At 39.3% G+C, this 17280-nt stretch overlaps 2 protein-coding genes across 3 annotated transcripts; one reads left to right on the top strand and one right to left on the bottom strand.

The window, feature by feature from the left end:
- Nucleotides 1–3: 3 nt before the first annotated feature.
- On the bottom strand, nt 4–4761 carry cxcr5 (chemokine (C-X-C motif) receptor 5). The gene is made up of 3 exons (XM_084559351.1): nt 4694–4761; nt 2947–3085; nt 4–1301 (listed from the first exon to the last, which is right to left on the bottom strand). Exons 2-3 carry the CDS (start codon nt 2977–2979, stop codon nt 243–245), a joined length of 1092 nt encoding a protein of 363 aa, XP_084415477.1. The 5' UTR covers nt 2980–3085; nt 4694–4761; the 3' UTR covers nt 4–242.
- Nucleotides 4762–5054: 293 nt separating this feature from the next.
- ddx6 (DEAD (Asp-Glu-Ala-Asp) box helicase 6) lies at nt 5055–17166 on the top strand. Of its 2 annotated transcripts, none has more exons than XM_084559349.1 (14): nt 5055–5160; nt 5919–6503; nt 6622–6685; nt 6982–7086; nt 8414–8543; nt 8996–9142; nt 9926–10020; nt 10113–10235; nt 10358–10486; nt 10703–10819; nt 11190–11253; nt 11853–11954; nt 12059–12238; nt 13900–17166. In XM_084559349.1, the coding sequence occupies exons 2-13, from the start codon at nt 6307–6309 to the stop codon at nt 12232–12234; spliced, it is 1449 nt and encodes a 482-aa protein (XP_084415475.1). In that variant the 5' UTR covers nt 5055–5160; nt 5919–6306; the 3' UTR covers nt 12235–12238; nt 13900–17166. The 2 variants fall into 2 exon arrangements, with proteins under 2 accessions (XP_084415475.1, XP_084415476.1); XM_084559350.1 differs by lacking the exon at nt 5055–5160 and adding an exon at nt 5220–5353.
- The last annotated feature ends 114 nt before the right edge of the window (nt 17167–17280 follow it).

Genomic DNA, 17280 nt, shown 5'->3' with positions numbered 1-17280 from the left:
CTCGGTTGGTGCATAATAATAAAATCTTTATTGATTTTGGTAAGCAGTAGCTACAATACAAGCAATACAGGTTTTAGCCAACATTTTTTATTTTTTTCCCCCTTGTTTGGGTGAATAAAACATATAAGTACAGTCAAAATAACAATGAGTAATATCCTATCAGAACACTGGATAAAGTTATAGCATTTACCAATATTACAAGTGGAATAGAACAGAAATATAATACAACAGAACAGAGGGGTTTAGATGAGGACACTGCTGGCTGTTGTTACTCCATCAGAAACGGATGACCGATGGTGACCCGGAGCTCTCAGGAAGGGCAGACAAATGCGTCTGCAGCCTAGTTGGCAAAGTAGGTGTATTAGCTCGTTGCGGAACCGCACCCCCACAAAGGCGTACAAGAAAGGGTTCAGGCAGCAGTGTAAGATGCTCAGGCTCTTTGTCGCCTCAAGAACTGGTTTCAGTAACATAAAACCTCGACAGGTGTCATACTTGTAAAGGCCCACGTCTTCCAAAGTTTTTATCAGTAAGGTGACATTGTATGGTAGACAGCAGAAGAAAAACACCAGGGTGATGAGTAAAGCCAGTCGAATGGCTGATTTTTTTGTTTGGCTTTTCTGACTATTGTATAAAGTAATTATTAGTGCCGTGTAGCAGTAACACATGACAGCCAGTGGGAAGAAAAAGCACACGTGATGTAAGACTCTTTTGGTAATAACCCAGTTATTTGCATGAATGCCGTAATTATAATAGTAACAGGACTGCATAGATGGGTCTGTGTAATTCTTTCCAACAGCAAGAAACACGGTCTCGGGTATGGATAAGCCAAAACAGACCAGCCACAGAACAATGCATGTTAGCTGCACTGTTCTCGGCCGTCGACTCTGCATGCTAGGGATTGCATGAACGATGGCCAAATACCGATCAAAGCCAATGCAAGCCAGGAGGAAACTTCCACAAAGGAAACTCAGGCTATTCAGCAGGCCATTCACACAGCACAGAAACTTCCCAAATACCCAACCAGTGGTTGTGTCAATCACTGCAAAAGGAAGCGTGAACAGTAGCATGAGGTCAGCCAGGGCAAGGTGCAGTAGGTAGATCTCTGTGATGCGCAGCTGGCGCCAACGTCTCAGGAGGACCGTTATCATCAGGCCATTCCCTGCCACACCGATGAGAAGGATCATACTGTAAAACACGGGCTGGAACACGGTAGAAAAAGTCTGCAGGTCCACCTCCTCATCACAGAAGGTGTCTGATTCATCAAGATCTTCATCTGTCCAGTTATCCGGTTCCCATGTATACTTAAAAATATAGAGACAAAGAAAAAACATTTTTAGGTTACCTGAGCACAACTGGAGAATCACTATTCTGTGGAGATGTGACTTATCTGCTTCCATCTCACCCCGTCCCCTGTATCCTCTTCTCTCACACCCAACTATCTTCATGTCCTCCTTCACTACATCCATAAAGCTCCTCTTTGGTCTTCCTTTAGACTTCCTGCCTGGCAGCTCAAACCTCAGCCTCCTTCGACCAGTATATCCACTATACCTCCTCTGAACATGTCCAAACCATCTCAACCTGGCCTCTCTAACTTTATCTCCAAAACATCTCCCGTGAGCTGTCCCCCAATACACTCATTAGTAATATGTATGTGACTGTTTTTACTCATATTGCTTTATTTCGTAATGAAAGAACTCCCCTTACATAAGTTAGGCTTTTAAATAATACTGATGTAATGATTATTTTCTTGTAACCAGCAGAATTCTCCAGTAGTCATACAGGAAACCCTGACATGGCCAGAGAGCTTTCAGTTCCCTTTTGCACAAACCGTGAGCAATTTTTAGGCAAATATGTCAACATCTTACTTGAGCTATTAATAAACTAGTTTTTATTAGTTTCCACCAAAACGCGACCAAATCTATGCATTTGGTGGAGACGCCTCAGCTGTTAAACTCCGAGGTGTCACTTTAAATGTGGACTCAAATGTAGTGCAAAAACAACTTTTAGTAACTTAAAGTCTTGTGAACATTTCCACATTGAGATAATAGTATTACGTCAGTGACAAAAAAAAGTCAACCTATGTGTTTCTGTTGTTAAAAATATATATAAATATAAATGAATATTAGGTAATATTATGTAATATTGTACAGATGTATTTATAATCTCATAACACTAAGAGCATCTGCTCATTCGTATAATGTACTCTGCTAAATAACTCCTAGAAAAACATATCTGTATGAAACAGGAGTAAATATTTTCAATAGTCATCGTAGATAATAGTTATGTAGACATTTCCACTGAATCATCAATGAATAATTATATTGTTCTCTTAAATAATTCAGTGTGAGTGGAAATACGCCTCTCTCTTTACATATAGGAGGTAATACTGGGGATTTCTTCCTTGATGAGATGACGGGAAAGATGCTCGATGCACACAATTTAACTAACATCTGTTGAGCTGCATTTTACGGGTCGGTGATTTGTCCATTGTGCATTTGTGTCAGTAGGTTCTGCATTACATCCCTCAAATATGAAAGAATTTAAAATTCCGATTAAGTCTTAATCATAGGAGACAGTTACAGGTTGCTCATAGCCTTGAAGACTCCTGTTTTAAAACACCAGCTGCAACGGAGGTTTGGAATATGTTCAAGTTTACTTTTCTGTCACGGTGGAGACAAAATATTGCAGCAACAGGAAATTGCTGACTGCATTAGACTGCGGATTGATTTCAAGTAAAACCTAAACTCCTGTTTACTGTGACTCAGATTCTTTAACAACATACTATATTTATAACAAAGTGAACATACACAACTAGATTTACATCGCGATTTGCATTTAGAATAAAACGTGCCCTGTTATGAATTATAATAAATAAAAACTCTTTAGTTCTGCATGATATCTACAGAGATTTACATTTAATTTAATCAGTTCCTAATTGTATCTTACCTCATATGGCACAAACCCTTCTGTCACATCCATGCTGGTAGATCTTCACCGCTTGACTGTATGTCTCACACTGCTGTAGTGAAGTGTGCTTGTACTTCCTGTAAGGGGTAGCTCTTATAGTTATCCTTGGCTGGTTTCCCTTGGTGGAAAAAACACGTCAAAACAGACTTCGTACCAGGCTTTCGGTGTCAAACATGCAAAAGCAGCAATGCACATCCAAGTAACTGCGGCGTGCAGTATTTTCTAGCTCTTTGCATGCATGACACAATCACTGAAGCAGTAAGATTTTAAGCAAATCTGGCAACAATCATACAACCTATCGGATCATTATTGCTTTAATAGTAATAATATGTTGGAGTGAGTTGCTCAAAAGCATCCACACAACATCATCCATTGTCTTTCTCGTCATTTTACAGTCTGAGTCTTTGGATATATTTGAAGTGCAGTGGTTAAGGAGTGGGTTTGGGATTAAAAAAATGCTTGTAGTTATAGGTAAGGTAAGGTAAGGTAAGGTAAGGTAACTTTATTTGTACCCAAGGGTAGATTTGGTTGCAGGTAAAAAGAGTGGCTTTCTTACACACACATAAATAGACAACATTAACGACATTGACAGAAAACAGTGACATAACAGTGGCAACAGTGCTCCAGACATAAAACTATAGATAAAAAGTATACATGAATGTTATTAGTTTCAAAATTCAGTAAATAAAAATGCAGAATAAAAGTCATCATAGCAGATACAAGAGCTAAACCAGATTAAATAAATAAATACATTAAGAAGGCTATGCAGTCAATAAGTGCAGTCAATAAGTTAAATAAGTTAAATAAGTTAGTGTGTAGTCTAACAATAGCCTAAGTGCTATTTAACATTCTGATAGCTGAGGGAACAAAACTGCCTCTGTATCTTTTAGTTTAGGTAAGTGGATATGGATCGGATATATTTGAGTGGAGAAATCGCAGCCAAGCTGTTGCGCTAGACCTTAAACCCCAACATCCAGCAGATGAGAATGTGTTTGTCGTGAGTATTGATTTATGTGGGACTGCTCTTACATGGAGGAATTAAATGATGGTGAATTAGGTGTAATGTGGATTAAAATAGCATGTGTGAAAATACAAGGTAAAATAAAAATATAGACGCACAGAAGCACAACAGTACAGCCTACCTGGGTCATCTTAAATTTTGGGTGCACCTGGGTGTTGTTTGTCTGACACTTTTTTTTTTTTTTTTTTTAAATGTCTTTCACGTCTCATTTGTGAAGAAAAAAAAGGAATTTGTGGTAATGTGAAGGTGGAAGTATGCTGCTTTGATACAAGCAGATGGCAGGATGTTTATCCTCACGTGTGATCAAAGTGGATATTTAAAGTAATCAGCCATCCAAATTATTCTGAGTCAATCTCTTTACCTACAATAAAAGTCAGTTTTTAGTTCAGTTTGTACCCAGTATCAGCATATTGTAAGTTTGAGTTATGAAACTGTCTCAACCACTGTCTCACATGGGATTTATGAGACTGTAGCGGGTGTGGTTGAGGTGAGAATGTCCAACTCAGTTGTGTCTTTAACTACTCAGATTAACTCACACATACAAGTAAAATAAAAATTAAAAAAAGTTGTGGAAACAAAAGTTGGACACATTTTACATTCCTTTACAAATCAAACACGTTACTTAAAGTCGGATTCCTGCAGTCCGTGTAAACTGTCACTATTAACAGTAACAAAGAGATTTTGTTTGTATTTCAAGTTACTCACCAAACTTTTTTTTTCTTTTATCTCCTTTTGTATTTGTCATCAAGTTTAATTCCGACATTCGTGTGAGGGGATCTCTAGTGAAGAGAAATGCTTTAGAAACCCAGAGGCGAATAACAAAACAACCACAATCTTCATGTAATTTGATACTTTTATTTCCGGTTTGATATGAAACTGCATAATTAGTATAACAGAATAAAAACATACAAGTCCCATAAAGTTAACGGGAACACGGGATCAGTGCAGCAAGTTATTTAAGATATTAAGAGGTTTTGCCACCCGCATTGTTTTCATAGGACACACTGATTTGAAATGAAATCAGCTGATTAGCTGGATTGGTGGGCGGGTTCAAATACGAGTGGAAGCCATCTTGAACGGTTGCTTGACTCTTTCGTAGTCAGCTAAAAACTGAATACACCTTACACACACACACACCGCATACGGAACCGGTTATTTCAGTTATCCAAAAGGTAAATATGCATCCGCTCAGACCGCTTCCATCTGTGGTTAGCTCGTTACCACACATTCAATTATTTCGTGACAAGTTTTACGGCTGGCTTAACTGTTCATATGTGTCGCCATCGCTACGCAGACTAGCTTAGCCCGTTAGCACAGCTAGCACGGCGCTCTCCAAACGGCTGGGTTAGCTAATACTAGTTGATGGTAGGTATTACACCGGACTTTAGTTTATAGGTTAATACTTGGTGTTATGTCGCATATCTGTTAGACTAAAGCTGTGAAGCCGTAAGGATTAGATATAGATATTATGAATGTCGTTAGCAGTACTGCACATCAGTAGCATGAAGCTAAAGCTTCATGTGGTAGTTAGTCATTTGTCGGTGGCTAGCGGGAAGGTAACTAGCCTAGTTCTCCTACGAGGCTAGTTTGTCGTATTAAAAGGACACGGAATCCTCCTGGCCTGTCATATTCAGGTATTTATTCCCACGGCACAACACAGTCTACGACAACTGTGTATTTAACCTGCTGATGATCTTACTTCACTTAAGTCTACGCTCTTTTCTCATTGTTAGCGAAGCTAAATAACATTAACCGTCATCGCTGTGTCGGCTAACTTTTGACGTTAGGCCAGGCTCCTACTGTTACTGCTGTTGATCAGCTAAATTTTGACCCCGCGACTCACGCCAGCGGCAGATAGGACACGTTGCCACTGTGCTGTCAGTTTTTATCCGTTTATGCCATTTCTAACTTTGTCTCTTATCTGTTTCAGGGTTGGACAGACCTGAGAAAGGACACAGCGGCTTAGTTAAGCTAACAAGGTGGCTAGCTGAACAGTCGGCCAATACTTGAAAGCTAGCTAAGCCCTCCTGGTGTATTGTTTTCCAGATAATATTGGCAGATTAAATCTATGATACGCCCTAATTTAATTTCCATGCATAGAAGTCTTATAAAAGTTGAAAAGTGGAGTTTATTTCTTGACACTTGATGTCCCATGAATATAGTTGAGGAACTGAAGATTTACAATTTATCATTAGTTATTAAAGTTTGAAGAGACAAGGGCGATCTTGAGTTTTGCGCGGTCCCAGGAGAGTGGACTCACTTGTTCTGGAGACTGTAAAAGGTTTTATTAGTGGGACAGAAAATTAAGCCGAGTAAACATGAGCACCGCCAGGACAGAGAACCCAGTGATTCTGGGCTTGTCCAACCAGAACGGACAGCTAAGAGGCTCCGTAAAGCCTGCTGGAGCACCAGGTGGAGGTGGAGGAGGACCTCAACAACAGCAGTTTAACCAGATGAAAGGCACAATCAACAATGGTAATTCCCAGCCAGCCCCTGCAACAAACGCTGTCATCAAGTAAGTTGTTTGATGCTAGACATACAAGAATTGGGACTCATTTTCCCATATGGCACGCAAATATGGGTGTCAGTTCTTTTGTTAGGATTATTTCTTACAAGAACTGATTTCTTTACAGGCCTGGAGATGACTGGAAGAAAAATTTGAAATTACCCCCAAAGGACATGAGGATGAAAACTTCGGTTGGTACAAGATACTTTATACTGAGCTGAAAGCATTTGAATTTTAGTTGTGCTTTTGTCGGGACATCTTTCCAATTTCAGTAAGATGACTTCTCCTGTCAAGTCTTTCTGATTTTAGAAAGACAACCCAAGACTCAGCCTGTTTAAAAATGGTGTTTAATAAACATACAATATCTGTGTTGCCTGAGGATTACTGTAATTTTGCAGGTGTTGCATCTAAACAACTCTTATTTTTTCATTACTTTGTCCAATTTAGTATCTTTGAGCCAATTGCTAATAGATTGACATGATTACAGGATGTGACTGCAACCAAAGGCAATGAGTTTGAAGATTATTGCCTAAAGAGGGAGCTGCTCATGGGAATCTTTGAAATGGGCTGGGAAAAGCCATCTCCAATCCAGGTACGATTAGTCACGACAGTGAGTTGATCCCTTTTGACAGCTGAACAAGTAGGTGTATTTGTACTGATAATTATAGAGCTGGGTAGAGTCCCATTCATTGTTTCATTCCCTTGACTTTTATGTGTTAGAATTGACTGATACCTTTGCTAAATTAAAACAATATGCAGTTTGTATAAAACGTGTATACACAAACACCACTGCGGGTTCAAATGTGGACAATGTTGAAATGGATTTGGTCAGACTGGGGTTATACAACAAATAAGAGAGCCTTTGCACTTGAGGTTGAACTATTTTTAGCCGTCCAAGTGGTGTGGCTCGAGGGCATGGCAGCATTTGTTGGCTCCACTACTTCTGCCCAGAGTGAAATATCTGGATAACTATTACACTGCTTGTAATAAACATTTGCACAGACGTTCATAGTCAGTAGATGATGAATTCTAAAAACTTTGGGCATCCCAGACTGAACGTGGTCAAAATTTTAATTTATTTTGTGAAATCTTAGCTTAGCAGATATATATTGGGAAAAGGTACGGTTCCCAAACAAGGCATTGTGATTTTGATCTCGGTTTGGCACCACTATGAAGTATCTTAACAAGCGATGGTTTAATGGAACCTTTGTTGGCCTTCTGATTGGTCTGCTGACTACCAACCAGATGACTCACACCCTTTGTCATGTTCTGATAGGAAACCTGTCAACTTGGTTAGCATTGAAACTTGTATTTATAATTCTTCCTAAATGTGTAAAACAACTGCAGTGGAAAGACTAATAATTAGTTTTTTTTAATGTCTACCAGCTTTGGCATGGCTGCAAACATAAGCTGTTTTCTACGTTATCTCTGAAACTGTTGTTGATTTTGGTGGAGCGTGCACCTGACATTGCTCTTGTTTGTCTGACCTAGGTACAGTAAAATAGGAAATAGGGACTTGACAAAGGGTAGGAGCACTCTGGTCAGTGACCACAAATTTAGTTAAGCCAAAACTTAAAACACTTTAGTATTTAAACTAATTTCAGTTGGCAAATCTTAAAACAAATTGTCTTGGTGAACTTTATACCTTTTTATACCAAAGTACTACCATTGTCAATGTGAGCATGTCGGCATGCCAACACAAATATTATGCTTAAAGCAACACTATACAGCCTTAAATACCTTCTGGTTTTGGTAATCAACTTAAGTCTTATTAAACATGCACTCAGCACTTGGCATCACTGGACTTTCCAGACAAAATGCATCTATATAATCTGGTTCCTTTTAGAAATGTACCGACTGTGCCCGTCCATAGCGATGAACATAGTGTATTGATCCGTTACAACTGCTTTTTTGTGTAGGAGGAAAGCATTCCCATTGCACTGTCAGGAAGGGATATTTTGGCCAGAGCCAAGAATGGCACGGGAAAGAGTGGAGCCTACCTCATTCCCTTACTTGAACGCATTGACCTGAAGCGGGACTGCATACAAGGTGAGAAAGCTTTTTCTTCTACCATAGTTTACTCACAACACAATAAATGTCAGAGTTAGCGCTCACTTAGTCTCAGTTGTTCAGTATACATTCAAATTTCACAACGGTGGCATACGACACAAGTATTAAAAGCAGCTCATGTCTCATCTTAGGCTTTACCTCTGGGCTGTTGAGTGTAAAAGCCAGACACATCACATTGCCTAAGAGGAAATACCTTCTCCTTAACTGTATTCAGAATTTCATCACAAGAAAAATGTGTTACCAATAAACGGAAGTTTTCCCAGGTTTACGGTTCTTGATCATTTATCAGAGTTTAGCAGTGTGCTCCTCGTTCAACTAAATAACTGATTTTATGAGTCTGTCTTAACTTTCAATTTAACACTAAGCTTTTGCAGGATGAATTCATAATTGGGAACTGTGTGTTTTTTAAACAAGTGTTCCTGTTTTTCCAGCTTTGGTCATAGTGCCCACCAGAGAACTGGCTCTGCAAGTAAGCCAAATATGTATCCAGGTTAGCAAACACATGGGTGGAGTGAAGGTAATGGCAACTACAGGTGGAACCAACCTCCGTGATGACATCATGAGACTCGACGAAACGGGTAATCCTCGGATTGTACTGCATTTATGAGTCAAAATATCAAATTAGGGCAAGTTGGACATTGAGCTGTGATTTTCATAAGTTAATTGGTGCATAGACTATGTAGAAATATTGGCTTAAACTGTCTAATCTTCCATGACCCAGGTTAGGTGTTATTTAATTTGATGTTGCTGCAATAAATAATTAAATGTGCAGTGTAAAGTTAACGACCGTTTCAGAAAGTCCTTTTGTATCTCTACTAATTTAATCCATAACCATAATTAAGTCTTGTTAAATACTGGACACCCTTCAAAAATCTGGCCTTTTCACAGGAGTGTCCAATTCAGCACTACTTGTTAGTAGAAAAAATATTTCAGTATACATTCTTAATTTAGATGTGCATATGAGACTAAATTTTGAATATTTTGTGCATGTTTTAACGTTTGGCCTGGCAAAGCTCAGTGTTGCAGCAAATCTGCTCAAGCAAAACTCCTGTGTTGTACTGTAAATATTCATGTGAACAATTGTGTTGGCTTATAAGAACAGTCAAGTAACTGTATGCTGCGTACACACACAGCACATGAAATAATTTTGTGCAGCATTAGCAAGTATAATTAATCTCAGCTGGGTTGCGGAAGAGACTTTGTCCGTGCATCTTGAAAATCGACTACACCTTTCAGGACCTGCAGTAGAAATGCCAGCAGCCGGAACAAAACAAACAAACAATTTGACCTCTTTGTGCTTCGATTGTCGCTGTCAAAACAGATTCTGTTTTTAATTACCGGTGTGTTGTTTACTTTTACAGTACATGTCGTCATTGCCACTCCCGGGAGGATCCTAGACCTCATAAAAAAAGGAGTGGCCAAAGTGAATCAAGTGCAGATGATTGTTCTGGATGAAGTGAGTTAGATAACTACCTATTTTGCTTTTTCTAAATAAAACATTGTGATTTGTAAACTAAATGTGTTTCCCTTCTTGTCTCTGCTTAAAAGGCTGACAAACTACTGTCCCAGGACTTTGTGGTCATGATGGAGGAAATACTGGGCTTCATGTCCAAACAGAGGCAGATTTTGCTGTATTCTGCTACCTTCCCTCTCAGTGTTCAGAAGTTCATGGTACTTTTTTTTCTTCTCATATTTAAGCACTCGTCCCATCATTTCCATTTAAATCCTATAAACAGATCTACCTTCATAACCTGCAGCACAAACTGAACATTTGTGTCTTTACTACTTCGTAGAATTCACACCTGCAGAAACCCTATGAGATCAACCTAATGGAGGAGCTTACGCTGAAGGGTGTGACTCAGTATTATGCTTACGTAACTGAAAGGCAAAAAGTCCATTGCCTTAACACCTTGTTTTCCAGGGTAAGTGTTGCCTTTCTGCACTTTATGATCCTGTTTAATTAACTATGTTCAGCTGTGTCACTAAGAGAGTGCTTGAAAAATCCAACCTGATTCTAAACTTTTAATTAAGTTTCTGTAAAAACTTTGAGCAGGGATGTGGCCGTAAATATACTTTTCTATAAGGAGTGTTATTTAAAGTCCATTTGACAAATGTCTCTGTGCATTTTTGATTTTCAGCTCCAGATCAACCAGTCTATAATCTTCTGCAACTCCTCTCAGAGAGTGGAGCTCCTTGCCAAGAAGATCTCCCAGCTTGGCTATTCATGTTTCTACATTCATGCCAAGATGAGACAGGTCAGCTCAATATACGGCTCAGAAAAAAAAAACTTGTTTACCACTTTTATGAAATACACAAGTGGCGATGGAAGCACACAAGAACAGCTGCTACTATTACTTTTGTGGTGCATTGTTTAGATGTGCACGTCGATGTCTATTTCTGGATTCTGCTTCCATCGCTGTTTCTTTCCAAGATGAGCGATAATACTTTTTAAACGAGAGCAGCTGAATATCAGTAAAACTGTGTTTAAAATGAGCCTTTTCATTTTCTACTTCAAGTTGATTTGAATACATGATATTTACATACAAGAACAGCTGTTGTGGTGTTTAAGGTTTACATGACCTATGTGTGAATGCGACATTTAAATCGACCTTATCTGCTCTCTAGGAGCATCGCAACCGCGTGTTTCACGACTTCAGAAATGGCCTGTGCCGGAATCTCGTCTGCACTGGTAAGTGATCGAGGCGCGTGCACGTACATCTGATACATTTCAGCTGTCGTGAGACTGTCCACACATCACCAGACGTCCACCTGTCTCTGCATCAGCTTGAGACATAATTTTCTATGTGCTGACTGCTCACTACTTCACCACTGAGATGTTGGTTCAACTAATCAACCCTGTTTGTCAGTGACTTTTCAAATCACGTCCAGTGAGGTTAGGCATGATCTAGATTGTTGAGATGCCATAGATATATTTGTCTTAAAAATAAGTTTGTTTATTAGCTCTTTGCATGCCACTGAATGAGCTCATAAGTCATGAATGAGGTCATGTTTCCTGTAGTAGCACAACAAACCATGGAATTTGGACTGTACCTTTGCCCTTGCTTTGTTTAATGTGAGGTCTCGTGATAGACATGGCGTGTTTACAAAAGTGACAGAGTAAAAAAAACAAAACCGCATGCCTCTCTGTAGACATCACCACCTCCATAGGTGTGTTCACAAACTGAATAGTTTTGTTTTTTGTTTTTTTTGTGGTAAATGATGTGTATCGTAATAAGTATTTTATCACAGTGATATGTATGTGTGTTTGGTTTCATTTGTCGTCTCCAGACCTCTTCACAAGAGGAATTGACATTCAAGCTGTGAATGTTGTGATCAATTTTGATTTTCCCAAGCTGGGAGAAACATACCTTCATCGCATTGGTAGATCAGGTAATAACCCGTGTTATTTGTCGACTGTGCACACTTTATTTCTCTCGTAGTTTTAGCTGAAAGTGACGATATTAAAATATCACTTCACCCTCCTTAATTCACAGGCCGCTTTGGACACTTGGGTCTCGCCATCAACCTCATCACATACGACGATCGCTTCAACCTGAAAGGGATTGAGGAGCAGCTTGGAACAGAGATCAAGCCCATCCCTGGCATCATCGACAAAAGTCTATATGTGGCAGAGTACCACAGCGAGAGTGGCGAAGAACTCAAGCCATGAGCCAGTGAGTACACGCAATGACACACAGTATTTCATTATCGTGGAAAGGTGCCTGTTTAATTTGCTGGAACAATAGTTGGAATAAAACTTGTTCTAGGACTGGTACTAGGACTTTTTTTTATGGTTTACTTGAACAACTAAATAATTATTCAGCCAGTATTGCTGTCAGGCTAGTCTGTGGGTAAAATTGTCCTCTTTGTCTTTTAAATACATCTGTTACCATTATTTTAAAACACAATCTACTGTCAATCTAGGTTGGAATCTCTAAGGGAAATGAGCAGCGACTCCGTTGTTCAAAAATGGTAAATGCAAAGTTAGTGTTTGGAATATTTGATCTGAATCAGATATAGCTGATTTTGTAAAAACAACAAAGACCTTTTTAATATCGGATATCTGCTGATAATGAGTCAGATCTCACATGTTGATACGATTAATATTAGGGATGCACGATAACTTTAAAAAAAAAAAAAAAAACCTCGTGGTACTTTCTTTAAACACTTTCTTTTATTACAAACAGCCAGAGAAGTGTCATCCTCGGAAACTTTAAAAAAAGTCCCACACCTCCGCCGCCGCTGCCGCCTTGCTGTTTACAAACGCATGCACGTTGTGCTGCATTCAAGTGGCGACGGAAGTTCCCTGTTTGAGTTGTTTTTCCCATAGACATATATACATAGACGCCTCATTGAGCGCTGGACCGTATGTCAGCGTCGCCGCCATATTGGATCCGTCCCGTGAACCAATACGGGTTAATGAAAAATGAACTTTATTAAGCGTCTTCTACAAAGTACTATAAGCATTTACACATTCACACACCAACATATATATTCAGGAAACCGTTAGGAACCAAAAACAACGTCTGATTACATTCTGAGTAGTTGATGTTACAGACGTTGTTTTTGGTTCCTATCGGTTTCCTGAATACCATCCGCTCAGTGAGGCGTCTATGTATATATGTCTATGGTTTTTCCGACCTTTTATGTTTCTGTGGTTTATGTGTGACATCCTGGGTAATCGCAGCTACTAGCAAATGAACGAGTTGTTTTTCCGACATGAGGGAGTATTTTAATAATTTATTTTTTTTGTTTTTCCGCGTATACCGATGCCACTTGAACTTCAGCATTCACTTCAGGCCGTTCAGGTATCATGTGGGAGTTGGAGCGATTGATTAAAACAACCACTCACAACGCAGTACTGACAAAAATATATATTATATATTATCAGGGCCATTCGTTATGATATCAAACTTATCGGAATGACGTCATAATTTCCAGATATCGGCCGATAATAATCGTGCACCCCTATTTAATATCCACCCTGTCCACCGGTGTACAGTGGTGTTACTGAACAGTACACGCAGGGAGAAACTCTACATACCTGAAACGAGGATTATGTAACATCAGTCAGCTGATATGACCGTAGTCCACAGCGATGTATATTTATTTATTTATTATTTTATTGGAGCTCACTAAAATAAGGAGCTGCTATGTGAAGCTTTTGTACACTACTGTTTGCTGTTAAAGATGTAGAGAAAAGGTTTCATTTGTCAAATATTGATCCTTTAAAATATGTCTGGATCATCTCTGCATTTCTAGTAAACTCCTCAATGATCGGGCAGTAAAAATAATCATTTGATCTAACTTTAATTCCCCTCTTCTTTCTCTGCAGATCAGTCCATCCTTCACTCCCCTTTGTATCCTTTCTCATCCCCCACCATCTTGGAGTTTTTTTCATGTACAGTTTCTTTTTCTTTTTTTTTTTCTTCTTCTCCTTTGGACACCACCATTAGGAATGTGTATTTTGATGGACGCGTTTTGGAAGAACTCATCTGCCTTCTCATAAGGCTCCGTGCTGCACAACCACACCCTGAAGACACAAGCACCCGAGGAAAGCATGGGACCAAGTTGAAAATAATATCGATGCACATTGTGATAATTCATATCCACCACTGACACAGAGCCAGCGCCGACAGACCCGCATACGACGCCCTCCATTCTCCACTTTTTAGTTTGAAAGTTTTAACCAATTTGTATCAAGTGCCTTAACAAGCAGTTCAACTCGTTCTAAAGTAATAACCCTGCATTATCCGCCATCTCGCTCACTTCATACCACACATTCATGCTCACCTAATTGAAAATTTGTTACACTAATTTAACGTCTAACCAAATAGGTGATTTCATAAGTGTTTTTGGTTCGGTCATTCATTCGGATATGGAGATGATTTGGAGGGGGTCTGGTCTGAATTATCTTTTTGCTGGCTTACCTGAACACGAGTCTGGCTGACAAAAGAGGACAAACTTGGATTTTCCATGGACAGAGATGCTGGATTTTCTTTCCAAGAGACAGCCAGACTTCCCATATGCTTGTGAAGAAGCATTTGCTTCTCAGAGACCCAGAGTCTTTCCTCAGTCTTCAGCATCAGAACACTAAAAATTAATGAGCAGCCTCGCAACACCATGAGTCAAGAGGATTCCTGTTTCGATGGAGTTTATTTGGAGAGAACGCTTTTTTTTTTTTCTTTCTTTCTTGTCCTGTGTTTCACCTTCCTATGGGGATGGCCATACTTAATTCTGCGAGATGTGCAGCCCACATGCGGGATGCACCTTACACCTTGTGTACATACCTTCATTTTAAGATTGTTTTAAACAAGTTCAAACGGCTCGATGACAAACTGAAAAGCCACCCGCCCCTTCTCTCTTGTTAGCACTGGAGACTCTTTCCTTAACTGCCAGTTAGTTTGATCTGCAATGTTGGCCTATGACTTAATTTATAATTTTAGAAATTGCAGAAATGATCGGATTCTAAAACATTTAAATGAATTTTATTCAGGAGATGTTTTTGGAGACCGTGGTCACTGATAATCTTTTAGCCCCTCCCAATTTGTTGCGGGTGCAATTGTTCAAAGACGCACTTCTGAGCGGACATTGTTTAAATCGTTGCCCTTATTCTCTTTCTACCAGTGTTAACAAGTGTCGAGTCTATACAGATGGCTTCTTGAGCTTTTGCATTTGGGTAATGAATTATTTGTTGTCACCAGCCTTGACTTGTGGAACTGACTCTGAGACTAAGATCTCCAGTTATGAGTGCTGGTGTTGGACGAGAAAATATTCTATCACGTAGTAGTACTACTTGCTGCAGTGCAGCTGATTTGGCAGATAATTAGTTTTTAGGGGGGAGGTATTAGCTGTTACGTTGTTTTATGCCCTGTTTAAGCACAGCTACGTGACTTCTGAACGTTGGGGGAAGCTGTCGTTTTATTTTCCCCTTTTGAAGAATGTCGGCCGGACGCATCAAAACAAACTATCAGACCTAAAATGTAGCAGGATTTCATTCTCTGTGCGTTGCCATTTAGCTGTCTCTCCTAAAACCAGCTAACAAAAGATGCTTCTTTGAAAATGACCTGAGCAGGTTGGGCTGCACTTAACACACACACACATACATACATACATACATACACGCGCACACACACACACACACAGAGCGAGAGATGGTTTCAGGCAACGACACTGACTGCACTGCTGTTTTTGTACGCCCATGATGCCCTAATAGGAGAGACGTGTATGTCAGTACAGGGCATTTAAACAATTGGCACAGAGGGGTAATGGTCATGAAGGATTACAAAATAACTAAGTTTGACTGCTTCTTTAAAAAAAATAACCTGGGCACCTCAGCCTGCTGAGTTTATGGCTTCATTCTCTGCCATTTATGGCTTTATTTTGTGGGGAGGGGGGGTTACATTTTTTGGCGTTTATATGCAACATAACCTTTCACTTGCATTAAGGTCCTCTGACCATTTCTTTGTTCAGCAGAACCTTTTTGCAAAAGAGGTTCCCTTTATTATGGTGAGATGCTCTCTTTACTGTTCTGACCAATGAGAAGTAGTATTTCATATTTAATTTAAGCTCGTGTCAAAAGAAGAAAACGATGTAGCAATGATTTATTAAAGACTACCTATATATTTCTCATTGGTCAAAACGCTGATCCCTGTTCTCACAAGTTTGTTGTCCTAGAAATACTTGAAGTTGATAATTGGATGTTCTGGCTGTTTGTTTTTTTGGGTGGGAGGGCTTTATTTATTAAAAAAAAAAAGAAAGAAGAAACAATACAAATTGAACATTAGTTGTGGGAACAGGGATCTTATTGTGCAGACGCTTGGCAGCTGTCTGTTTGTTGTCGGCCCACTGGCAGGAATCGCCACAGAAAAGTCTGTCGATGCTAAAGAACAAGAAGATTCAGTGTACCTGTTGTTGGGATGTGGCGTTACTGCCAGGGGGGGCCGTCATCGGACAACCTTAAAGACTGAGACAAGAGCATCTTGCCCCAGATTGGGTACTAATTGGTTTGTTGTACTTCCTATATTGTCTCAATCTTTAAGGTCTTTTTAAATTCATGGGGAGGTATAATTGGTACACCTGCTGCCCTGATGCACGGGTTCATCCTCTTGATAGTGGTGACGCATTCATGATGACACAGCTTTTGTGTAAGATTTGGCCGTTTCAACACTCGTCTGTCACGAGGATGCGAGAGGAGTCCTTTTTAGGATTTCTTTCCAAACTGATGCATCAGTAAAGAAACGTGGGGAGGGGGCCTCTGGGCACTTTACAAACGGGATAATATGATCTGAAGATCCAAAGTTTTGGAAATGGGTACAAAAAGGTTTGGAAAAAGTTGCCCTTAGATATTGTTTTTGTTTTTTTGTTTTTTTTAAAATGGAAACGTTCAAGTGGAGTACACCTTACTGAAAAAGCCTCCAAATTTAAGTACAGAATTTAAAGCTTGAGTTTATTATTTTTTTTTATTTGTAATTTGGTTATTTAATTGGCAGATTTTTCAGTGATGCTAATTTTACAGTGGAGTTAAGATGTCATGAATATTATTGGCTACTGGATCGGATTAAAAGTTTTGTTCAGAAATAATAAAGCTCACTGAAATTTATTTGGAGTCTGCAGTTGTTTTTTTTTTTTTTTTTTGGTTGTTGCAGCAGTTTCCTTTTTTAAATTTGTCTTTCAGAGCTACAAGAAATCTGTGAAATGGTTAAAAACAAATCTC

The sequence above is a fragment of the Chelon labrosus genome, assembly GCF_963514085.1.
Source record: "Chelon labrosus genome assembly, chromosome: 13".
Taxonomy (NCBI): domain Eukaryota; kingdom Metazoa; phylum Chordata; class Actinopteri; order Mugiliformes; family Mugilidae; genus Chelon; species Chelon labrosus.
The sequence above is the reverse complement of the archived record's forward strand: the minus strand, read 5'-3'. Positions and strand labels throughout refer to the sequence as shown.